General features: G+C 39.4%; 1 protein-coding gene across 2 annotated transcripts in view; it reads left to right on the top strand.

Annotated features, from left to right (window-relative positions):
• The window catches only part of FAF2 (Fas associated factor family member 2), a 78,687-nt gene that overhangs the window by 60,788 nt on the left and 5,504 nt on the right, over positions 1-12,395 (top strand). The window contains exons 4-10 of one of the 2 annotated variants that reach the window (XM_049648635.1): positions 591-667; positions 3,210-3,348; positions 4,942-5,027; positions 5,143-5,234; positions 7,152-7,329; positions 8,580-8,751; positions 9,702-9,845. In XM_049648635.1, coding sequence (XP_049504592.1) covers positions 591-667; positions 3,210-3,348; positions 4,942-5,027; positions 5,143-5,234; positions 7,152-7,329; positions 8,580-8,751; positions 9,702-9,845 — 888 coding nt within the window. The remainder of the gene's footprint in view (positions 1-590; positions 668-3,209; positions 3,349-4,941; positions 5,028-5,142; positions 5,235-7,151; positions 7,330-8,579; positions 8,752-9,701; positions 9,846-12,395) is intronic. The other variant, XM_049648636.1, reaches the window with a different exon arrangement.

The following is a 12,395-nucleotide window of genomic DNA, read 5'->3' as shown; positions in this document are numbered from 1 at the left end:
TATTGTTATTTCTGTATACCATATTTTAATGTATAAATTTGAAAAGGAAAGAATTGGGGCGCCTGGGTGGCTCAGTCGGTTAAGCATCTGACTTTGGCTCAGGTCATGATCTCGCGGTCCGTGAGTTCGAGACCTGCGTTGGGCTCTGGGCTGATGGCTCAGAGCCTGGCCTGCTTCTGATTCTGTGTCTCCCCTCTCTCTGCCCCTCCCCCGTTCATGCTCTGTCTCTCTCTGTCTCAAAAATAAATAAAAACGTTAAAAAAAAAATTTAAAAAGGAAAGAATGAATACTTATGATTTAGGGAGGCAAACTTGTAATTAAATTTGACAATATAAATAGTTGCAGAATTGAAGCACTGAAGCAGATTTAATACAAAAATTACGTGATAAAATAAAAATCTGATAGTATTAGATGAAATGAGATGAAAGGCAATAAGTCTTTAAGAAGGATGATGTGACCAGGAAGAGGGAACTGTATTGCAGTGGAGGAATCATGCAAAAGAACAAAAAAAGAGTGAAAATTTGAACTAGCCATCTGCAGAGTATTGGAGATTGAGAGAATGGTGTCTAACTTTGTTTTTGGAATTTCAGGGGCTGCTTGGATGGGGTTATTACTTGATAATGCTTCCATTCCGGTTTACCTATTACACAATACTTGATATATTTAGGTATGTACATTTGTATTTATATGTTAGTAGAAATAGGGTAGACTTTGGAGCTGAAACATAGACCAGAATAGTAAGGTTTATGCTTTGTCAGTTTTGACTTGCCAATTGATCATCAGATTGAATACTCTTTCAGAACACTCTAATACTGTAGTATGACAATATTTTAAATTGTTCAAACATAACATGTTGTGAAATGGAACTGTTTTAAAGTAACCCTGTAAAGTAGTCTTGCCTATCTTTCTCAAGATCAGTCTACCTATGTTTATCGTTATCCTCCCTCTTCCCACCATGTCTGTCACCTTTACATTCCCTAGTGAATCTTCACACCCTTTTCTTTCTAACCACCATTATCTACCAGCTTCACACCCCTTGTAACTTTTACCCTAAACCATCTAACTATATCCGACTACTCATAATCCCAAAAAATGTTCTTGCTCTTAGATTACCCATTTTTCTCTACACCTCCCACAACACTTTTACCTCTCTGGACACTCCTGTACATTCCCCTCTGTCCTGACAGCCCATTGGATGCTGGCACTGGCACCCTTCCATATATATATCCCCTTGCTTTACACTTTCACTTTTCTTCTCACTTCCTTCATGTGCCATTCAGAGAGCTCAGTACTGGAAGACAGAGAGGGGCCAGGCCTACAAAATGTCAAAGGAGCCCAAGTTTCTGGCATTAGTCGTGGGGCATCTGGTCTATAACTAAGTAGTAAATGAACCCACACCTAGGCTTTATGGGGAACTACTAAAATGTTTTATGGGCATTTAGGCCAACCAGTGAAGCTGGAATATGTGGTCTGGGCCTTGCATACAGGGCAACCTGTGCTTCCCCTGATGCATGGAATAGCTTTGCCTTGCTCTAGGGAGCAGAGGCTGGAGATGAGGACCCAGCAGGTGTAGAAGTGCAAGGATCAGATAAGACTACTTGGTGCTTTAGGAGTCTGCCTGCTTAATGGCTTCCTTTTGCTTTAGCAAAGTTCTTATTGGTTATCAGTTAATCAATTGTTACTCTTTGCATCCTGTTTTATTTGAGAATGGACACATATAAACCGTTAAAATCATAACAGACTGAATTGAGATCTTTTTTAAAAAAAGCTGATTGTCCTGAATTATGTAGGCCATGAGAATATATTACAGTTAAAAAAGTTACAGCCTTTATCCATTCATTCATCAAAATTTGAAAACTTAAAAACTTAATAAGATAGTCCTAAATACTTAATTTCAGAGAAAGTTATCAAAACATCAATCTTTTAAAAGATTTTTAACCACTCCCTTACATATATACAACTTCTTACATTTGTTTTTAATTTGCTCTGGAATGTTTGTGTAAGTGAATTTGATTTGATTACTCAGGAGAAATTCCAAGTGAAATTGTATACACATGGGGAATTTGAGGGGCTAAGGAATTGGCTCAAGATTGGGTAAGGAAAGTGTCATAGTTTAGTCGCCTTTTCTGTGCTGAAAATCTGTGAATATTGTTTGCTTTTCTTGGAAAAAAATATGCATGGCATGTGTGACTAATTTTAATGCAACTGTATCATCCAAGCAACTTGTTTAATGTTATGTAGCACATTGACTTATCAGAACTGTGTCCATTGCCTTCTGTGGAAACCCAAAGGCTAAATAAATGGTGCTATACAATTATGATAAGATAGGCTCTTTAGAAACAGATGTGTGGTATCAATCACCCTTAACTTGACAATAGCTGCCAGGTGCCAAATCTATCAGTGTACTCTAGATCAGTTTTATAAACTTCCTTCATGGATGCCATCAACCATAAATCATTAAGCAGGATTTTACTTGACCCCTTGAAAAGCAAGTAAATCATGAGCACAAGTTCAGGTTTGAAGCCTGACCATAATTTGAATGGCTTGGGAGTATGCACTAAAAATTCAAAATCCCAGGATGACAGAAAGGAAAGGAAGAGGCAAGTAGGACAAAAAGAAAGAGACAGAGCTCTTTTCTAGAGCAGTAGAACTGCTGCTTTCTGTGATAATGGAACTTTCTGTGATAATGGAAACGTTCTGTATCTGTACTGTCCAGTGTGGAAGCCACCTAACCACGTATGACTACTGAGTACTTAATGTGGCGAGACCGAAGAGCTGAATTTTAAATTGTATTTCATTTAGTTAACTTTAAATTTAGATAGCTACATGTGGCTACCTTATTAGACAGTGCCATTCTAGAAAATCTGGGGGCACAGCCTGACCTGTGATCTTTTTGGACTGTGTCTTCCTTTCCCAATTTTTCTAGTCCTGAATTTTTCTGCAAAAAGCATGCAGGATTTATTTAGACCAGTGTTGGAATTTATAATCCTAGCAGTTTGCATTCGTCTTAAACAGGCAATGGAACAACACTTGCTGCTTTGCACCTTTTGAGCCAGACTATACTCTCGGGTTTGATGGTCCACTCACAAACCCTTCACCTCCTTTTGCTGCCATGCCTCTGGCTCTGTTGTAGGAATCTTTACAAACTGGCCCACTCCATATGCACTACAGTAAGCCGATTCATGTGATATTTATTCCTTCCTCCCCAGGTTTGCTCTTCGTTTTATACGGCCTGACCCTCGCAGCCGGGTCACTGACCCCGTTGGGGACATTGTTTCATTTATGCACTCTTTTGAAGAGAAATATGGGAGGGCACACCCTGTCTTCTACCAGGGAACGTACAGCCAGGTCAGTGCCACGAACCATATAGATGCCAATTTATTGATATGGTTATATCCACAAAGGAAAGCATAGCCCAGCACTGATCATGTCATTCTTTTACTCAAGAACCTTAAATACCTCTTCACTGCTTATAGAAAAAAAAAAAGCCAACCCTACTTGATCTAATTCAAACCTCCTTTGGAGGTCTTTCCTATATAACTTGTGTCTGCATACCCTAGGTTCCAGCTAAACCATTTCCTGTACATACTCTGTACTTTTTACCTCTGTACCTTTGCTTTTGCTTTTCCCTCCACCTGGAATGCCTTCCTCACATTTTTGGTAAATGGAAGCTTGCGCATCCTTCAGCTAGGTCATATCACTCCTTTCTTATATCCTTTCTGATTAATGTGCCCTACCCTGGCCTACCTTGCAGTCTAAAATAGTAATCTTTCTTATGGTGCTATCATAGTTTTTTTGAAACTTAAAGCATTTTCACATTTTTCCTTATATTATGGTTGCTTATATTTGTGTTTTATCTCCTATAGCAGACAATGATCCCCTTGAAGGCAAAGCTCAAGTTATCTTTGATCCCTCACAGAATTGAACAAGGGCATAGAGCATAGCCTCAAGGCAGCACATCTCTTTCAACCCAAGCCACACAGACCTTTGACTGTTATCTCTCAGGGGGTGAAAATTAAGACTTCTATGGGTGTTAGGCATATCTCTAGTTTGCCAGAGAAAAATGTAGAAATAACGCTGTGAATATAGCCCAAACAGTGGTTCTATTCTGCAGCCTCCAGAATTCCTGAATCTATCTGGTGAAAGAGAAAAATACTTTTCTCGTACTTCCTGCTTTGAGTCTCCCATATCGGCTTTTTCTCTATAGTCTCCTCAGGGGCTCTACTACTACTACCCTACTCAACAAGCATTAAGCACCTACTATATGCCCGGGCAGTGTGCTCAGTGCTGGAAATGCAGATGTGAATGAGATGGGTACCTCTCCTGCACCCTCTTTGCTATGATCCTGAGGATAGATCACCATTGGTCATTCAGGAAATCTTTACTGAATTGTAATGTGCTCAGGATTAAGCAAATGAAAAACCATACACAGGAATCTTGGACATTAGCCTTGTCTTTGAAGATCTTTTAAATCCTGTGCTCTTTAGAATGCATTTGGGTCCCCCAGTCTCTCGTGCCTGCTTGGTATGTGGCCTGGGATCAGTCTCACCTTTGCAGTATTTTTTATGTACGAAGATGTTGTAGCTGTAAAGTGGCAAAATTCTCACCTCCCTTTTCACGTGGTCACATTCTTCTGTTTTTATCTTCCTTTAGACTGTGGGAACAGCTGACTTCTGTGATTTGTTGGGACTTTCCTTTGTCAGCCTGTCTACTGTCATGTGCCTAATACAGTTTAAATCCTAACAACACTAAAACCTTTTCATTAAAGCTTGTTAGCGTGGACTTTCTGTAGGGGGAAAAATGCCAGGGGTGTGAAGGTAGGAGCCCAGGAATCTGATTTCTTGTTCACCATTTTTCCTCATTCTCCTTTTGTTCCCTTAGCCTAATTAAAAGCTCAAGGCACAGTCATCATAATAATTGGTGGTCTTCTGTCTCCTACAGGCACTTAATGATGCCAAGCGAGAACTTCGCTTTCTTTTGGTTTATCTTCATGGAGATGATCACCAGGACTCTGATGAGTTCTGTCGGTAAGTGGATTGATCGGTTTTTTTGTTTTGTTTTTTTGTGGGTTTTTTTGTGGTTTTTTGCTGATATTTTGTAGTAAGCAGGTTCTTCTCATGTCCTTTTCATCCCTCTCCTCAGCAACACACTCTGTGCACCTGAAGTTATTTCCCTAATAAACACTAGGATGCTCTTCTGGGCATGCTCCACAAATAAACCTGAGGGATACAGGGGTAAGTTGTCTTTCTTTTTCCTCATTGAGATTGTTGAGCTATCTTTAGAATAATCTGGAAAAACATGCCATTTATTGCATGATTATTCTGTGGTAGACATAATGCTAGTATACATTATCTTATTTAATCCTCTCAGTAATCCTGAGATATGGGGGTTGTATTATCTATGGTTTAGGAAACAGACTCAGAGAGTTTAAGCCACTGACCAAAGATCATACAGTTAGCAAGCTCCGTCTCTCAGACTCTCAGCCTTTTATTTACAAGTAACCATTGCCAGGGCCTGTTTTATTTTTTTTATTTATTTATTTATTTATTTATTTATTTATTTATTTATTTATTTAAAATGTCTTCTTGTTTAGTTTTGAGAGAGAGAGAGCACGTGTGTGAGCAAGGGTGGGCCAGAGAGAGAAGGAGACAGAGGATCCTAAGCAGACTGCACTGACAGTAGAGATCCTGACGCGGGAGTTGAACTCACAAACCTTGAGATCATGACCTGAGCTGAAGTTGAACACTTAACTGCTTAATTGAGCCACCCAGGTGCTCCAGGGCCTGTTTTAGTTTTAAAAACACCCAGTCCTGTGCAGAAACTTGCTTTTAATCTAAATGGCTTTTTCGTGAGGAGTTTACTCTCAGCAGCAGCAGTTTTAACAGACCTTCTTATACAATGAATTAGTTGTTTGAGTACCTTGAGTACTGATAGGGATTCAGAAAGTTCAGATCTTTGTTGACAGTAACTCTTACCTGGAGATGGAGATAAGTATTTTTAGAAGTCAGTATGGCATATAAAGGTATCCAGTGAAGAAACATACAGTTACTTTACTGTTGCTTCTGTTCAACAGCTTTTGAGTACATGCTAGTGGACCAGGCACTGTGCTAGTAGGTCCTAGCACAGTGAATCAGAGATGTTTTGCCTACATTTTAGAATCTGATTTTTTACCCCTAACTGATATTTATACCTCTGATAAATTCCTACAGGGTGCGTTTTGCCGTTCTAATATGGCTCTGGGGTGGGGGTAGTGAATAGAAAGAGTCTAAGGATATTTTTTTACAGATGCTTATAAAATCTCTTTCAAATCATAAGAAAAACATAAGTAAAACTCTGTTATGGTAAAATATTGGTTATTTGGAAGACCAACTTTCTAAACTCCTTTGGAACAGAAAAACTAGCTCTTTTAATGGAGGGCAAGGTAGGGAGACATGAAAAGAGGAGTAAGGAAGGGATTGAATAAGAGGAAGAGGGGCGCCTGGGTGGCGCAGTCGGTTAAGCGTCCGACTTCAGCCAGGTCACGATCTCGCGGTCCGTGAGTTCGAGCCCCGCGTCAGGCTCTGGGCTGATGGCCCGGAGCCTGGAGCCTGTTTCCGATTCTGTGTCTCCCTCTCTCTCTGCCCCTCCCCCGTTCATGCTCTGTCTCTCTCTGTCCCAAAAATAAATAAAAAAAAAAAACGTTGGAAAAAAAAAAAAAAAAAAGAGGAAGAAAAGGCAGAGACGATGATAGGAGTTGATCACCAGTAGTATAAAAGTGAGATTTGCAGTCTTATTTGCTTTAGGCTTGATACCCAACATAGAGAAAAATTATGCTCAGCAGTAGCCAGATTCTTTATAGATCCTTTCCTACCTATCAAAAAGACACTGTCCTTGACCTCTGCAGTCTTCCCTAGCATCATCATGACAACCACCCCACCACAAAAGTCTGTCCTATTCTAATCAAATTACCTGGAAATAGGGACACAAAAATATACCAACAACAAAGGTTAAGAAACTAGGAGGAAAAAAAGGTATGCAGAGAATAAATGACACCTCCTTTCTTTCCCAGGTGGAATTAAAACAGTTCTCTCTTGCTCATGGTGGAAAGTCTAAGAGCTGATCTGGTTCTTCCCGAGGGCTGCCCTTAATCTGTTGGCTTTTCTTTGTGTCAGTGTCACAGGCTTTACGAGAGAACACCTATCCATTCCTGGCCATGATCATGCTGAAGGATCGGAGGATGACTGTGGTGGGACGGCTAGAAGGCCTCATTCAGCCCGATGACCTTATTAACCAGTTGACGTTTATCATGGATGCAAACCAGACTTACCTGGTGTCAGAACGCCTTGAAAGGTACAGAGGAGTTTCTCTCTTAAACAAGCAGAAACCAGCTGTAAATTTGGGTGGCTGACCCAGGGCTCCATAGATCCTGACTTCTCTGTCTTAAGCAACTTTGAAAACCTTATCTATTTAGTGTTAAAATATTTATTGGGGCGCCTGGGTGGCGCAGTCGGTTAAGCGTCCGACTTCAGCCAGGTCACGATCTCGCGGTCTGTGAGTTCGAGCCCCGCGTCAGGCTCTGGGCTGATGGCTCGGAGCCTGGAGCCTGTTTCAGATTCTGTGTCTCCCTCTCTCTCTGCCCCTCCCCCGTTCATGCTCTGTCTCTCTCTGTCCCAAAAATAAATAAAAAACGTTGAAAAAAAAAAAATTAAAAAAAAAAAAATATTTATGTACTTTGACCTAAATAATTCTCCCATCAGATCATCTGTTCCTGGAGATGTGAATTGAAATAAAGACAAGAGTCTGGGCTCAAGAATATATATGTCATGTCATTTAAAATAGCTGAACCATGATATAAGGAGCTTAAATATAAAATACGTGGAATTGTTAAAACCCTTCCTTCCATTACAGAAGTATTATACGTTAATTGTAGAAAATTTTGAAAATACAGAAAAGCACAAAAAAGAAATTTAAAATCACCCATAATCCTACCACAACTTTTAATATTCTGGTATATTTTCTTATAATTTTATGGTCTTTCTCTCTCTCTCTCTCTCTCTCTCTCTCTCTCTCTCTCTCTCTTTCTCTCTCTCTCTCTCTCTCTCTCTCTCTCACTCCTATGTATATGTACATATACAATTTTTGGGAGAGAAAATAGAAAATACACCAGAACGTTACAATATTTTCTCTTAGTAGAATTCTGAACAAAGATATTTCTCCATTTTCTGAGTCTTATGAGATCCACGGATGTGGTTTTGGTTTTATGAAAGCAGTATATACAAAAATGCAGTAACTCAAAAGGGTATTACTTGTAAAACATGATCTTGATGATTGCTTTTCAACAATAATACTGTTTGATTCGTTAGAATTGAGGAACAGAATAGTTTTAATTGTGAAGTTGAAAAGCTTGCCAGTTCTTTTTTTGCCAAATTAAACTGGGGAAAAGATGGCTTGTTCAGATTCTGCCATGCTCTGCTTTGGAATCCTTTATGGTAGTATGAAATACTCATCTACCAAGATTGTCACCTTTTTACCCCCCAAAAATTTCAATATAAGAAAAAACAGATTGCTCTTTTCCTTCTGTGCTTATGATTTGGCCACAGGGAAGAACGAAACCAGACCCAGGTGCTGAGACAACAGCAGGATGAGGCCTACCTGGCCTCTCTCAGGGCTGACCAAGAGAAAGAAAGAAAGAAACGGGAGGAGCGGGAACGGAAACGGCGGAAGGAAGAGGAAGTACAACAACAAAAGTTGGCAGAGGAGAGACGTCGGCGGGTAATGAACCTGTCTTTACTCCTTGTGATTCCCAAAGTGGTCTTAAGTGTGAAAGGAAAAAAACTAGAAGATGATGGGATTTGTGGGTGTTTTAATTCTCCTTGCCATTTTATTAAAGTAAGTTAAGTTCTGCATGCATTGTGGGGCTTGAACTCATGATCAAGAGTTGCATGCTCTACTGATTGAGCTAGCCAGCTACCCACTCCTTGTCATTTTTATATTTACTGCATTTTCACAAAAAGTAGTTTTAAAAAATTTTTTTGTTTATTAAAACAGAAACAACAGTGAGTAAAAGGCAAAACAACTCTCTTCCATGAAAAGTAAGCATAAATGGATAACAAGCAGTCAAAATGCTGTTAATTCACAGCAGTTTTTATTTTTTTAGCACCAGTGTTAGCTAATTTGGCATTTCATTCGTGATCTTCTTTCATCATGTATTGCCACTTGATTATAGCCAGTGTCTTTTAGCCATTTTTTTCTTTTTTTTTTTTTTTTTTTTTTTTTTTTTAATGTTTATTTATTTTTGAGACAGAGCATGAACAGGGAAGGGGCAGAGAGAGAGAGGGAGACACAGAATGTGAAGCAGGCTCCAAGCTCTGAGCTGTCAGCACAGAGCCTGACGCGGGGCTTGAACTCATGAACCGTGAGATCATGACCTGAGCCGAAGTCAGATGCTTAACTGACTGAGCCACCCAGCCACCCCTTTTAGCCATTTTTTAAGCCTTTTTTTGGATAGACAGATAAATGCCCTCACATAGTTAATAAATAATACATGTGATGCAATCCTACTTTGAATTTGGGTGTTTCTGACTTTTCCCAAGAAGTTTGTCTTAGATATCAGTCATTAATTTTTCTTCTGGCCTCACAGTAAACCTACGTGGTGATGGTATTGCTGTTTTCTGTTTTCCCTATTGGAGCCATAGCCTCAATTTCGCTTTGTGTCTATACAGAATTTACAAGAGGAAAAGGAAAGGAAGTTGGAGTGCCTGCCCCCGGAGCCTTCCCCTGATGACCCCGAGAGTGTCAAGATCATTTTCAAATTACCCAATGATTCTCGAGTAGAGAGACGATTCCACTTCTCACAGTCTCTAACAGTAAGGACAGCCTAAGTTGTGTAAAGTGTATGTAGGGTCTGGGCTATAGATTTGGAAGCTTTTGAAGAGTCTTGAGAGTGTTGTTGGCATATCTGCTGGGCTGATGAACAGGAAAGGAAGGGGTGTACAGAGAGAAGAGTGCAATGAACCATTGGGTTCCTTCAGTTCTAGCTGCCAACTCAAAGCAGCTATTATGGTTTTCTTTCATCGTGTTTGAGCTCTGCTGAGAAAAAAGTGTACCTTACCAAGAAGCTCCACAAAAGACTTGTATATTTGAGGTGGGAGGCTCTTCCACGCTGCTTGGCTCACATTGGCTTCAGGATCCCACTAGAACCCCTCACTCTATCTCCACTGACCTTACACATCTGAATATAAATGCATGTACAGTTTGCATGCAGTTGTCACTTTCCATTCCTGTCCATTTAGTCCACAGGAACCTCACTTTATGGGGCTGCCTTGTATATTTGGTATCTAAAGGTAAATAGTGTTTGTCATTCTGTAGGGAAATAGTTAAGAGCAGAGACTCTTAGAGTCTCACAGAATGAGGATCAAATTTTCATGCTTCTAAGATTAGAGATGTGTTTTCTTGGTCAGTGTACTTCATTGATTCAATTTTTTCATCTATAAAATGGGTATAATACTAGGTATTCTCTAATAGGATTGTTGTTAGGATTAAGTTCATATGTAAAGGGCTCAACATTGTGCTTGGCTCTTAGTAAGGACTCAAATGCTAACTGTTGGTTTTGGTATTTATAACCAAAAGGAAGTTTCTGTTTATATTGAGAGTTGGTATGTTGCCTTTCCAGATTTACCAACTACAGTAGATTCTGCCATTTCCTTGATCACTCGAAGTAGTCAAGAATAAACTATGTAATAGTAATGAGGATGCATTGTAGTCAAGTGAACCTGGGTAGCATATTTATTATTTCTCCTGTTTAAGTAAAGAACGTTGGACAAGTTGCAGAGTATTTTACAGGGCCTCAGATACCTCATCGGTTAAATGGAAATATAGTCTGCCCTCCGATAACTTTAAACTAAAGATACCTCAGTCACTGTTCTAGACACTCGAAGGATTATACAGATGAGTGAGACATGGTTCTGGAATTCACGGAGCTTATGACTAGTAGGGAATGTAAGACTCCGCTAATGCAGGATAAAAAGTTGGGAGGAATCCTGGCGAAAGAAAAGTGAGCAGCTCTCTCATTTTCCTGTTCTATCTCTCATTCATGCATTTATTTATATTGAGGGAAGGTGCTCACATCGCTAACTTTTGATTTTTAAATTGGGATAATATGAATGAGCCTCACATACTACATACCATGTAGTAGGTGGTCACTAAATGTTCATTCCCTTCCCCTGATGTGTTTCCTAACAATGGTTTGCATATGGATTTTGGCTTGTCACCATGCTCACTTTCACATCATAGTACACCTGAACCCTGTGGAGCTTCTACTCCTCAAACTCACATTATGTATGTGAAAAACCTAACAAAAATTAACTCTCTTGAGAGTTTTGGAGGAAAATCTGTTAGAATTGTGGAACAGAATAGGCTTCTGGTAGAAGGGGAACCAACCCATTTGTTAACTATTGAATCCTTAAAGACTCTTAAATAGGTGCTCAGTAAAAGTTATTTTAAAAAAAACAACGAAAACCTCAGACTGAGAGAAATACTTGGTCATAGGTGGGGACAAGACTCAGAGATGGGAAAGAAGTGTAAAGGAGAAGTGTGGTGGTGGTATGGGCCTTCAACATTCATGGAGTTTTTAACATATAACCGAGTAATGATTTATAGTGTTTTTGTGCTCTTGCAGACTTTGGTCTTCCTGCGAGCTTTGCCCTTTGTAAATAATCTCAGAGAGTGAATGCTCAGTGAAACACTTCATTTGCACAAAGCTCAGCTATTGATAATAGTAAAATGCTAAGATAAAAAAGGATAGACTATAGAAAAATCTCCAGGTCTCATGAGTGGCAGAAAAGTGGCAGCTGACTTTCTGTTAAATACTTATTAGAATCCAAATTATACTCAGGATTCATTTTTCTATCTGTTAGAACTAAAAGTGACCTCTGGAGGTGATGTCCATTGTTAGTGGTAAACAGAAAATGCCCATTTTGTACCAGATTAAGTATTTTAAAACCAGATTGAAAAGGAAACAAAATATTGTTTCACCCTTCTCAAGCCCATGTTGGGTTCATAACAGTAATATTTGGTACATGTCTGATGCACTCAAGATAAAAAGAGAGTGAGGGTTAATGGAAATTGCAAAGAGAGACAAGAACTGTAAATGATCGAGATTGATAGATTAAAATATGAGGAGTTTATAAAATCATGAGTGGATTTAGAGAAGAGCATGGATTTACTCCTTAAATTCTAGAGTATGTATGTTATGTATGAAGTATGCAGCCTCTTAAAAGCTCTAAAGAGGTCAGTTTAAAACACATGAAGAAAGGACTGCTTCACACAGAAGAGAACAAACTTATGAGATGTAACTTCCCTCAAAATAGTAAGGGTAACTTGAATGTTGTGTTCCTGATCTTTGGGATTGACCTGAA

Source organism: Panthera uncia (assembly GCF_023721935.1).
Source record: "Panthera uncia isolate 11264 chromosome A1 unlocalized genomic scaffold, Puncia_PCG_1.0 HiC_scaffold_17, whole genome shotgun sequence".
NCBI classification, from domain to species: Eukaryota; Metazoa; Chordata; class Mammalia; order Carnivora; family Felidae; genus Panthera; species Panthera uncia.
This window is presented reverse-complemented; position numbering and strand designations above follow the sequence as displayed.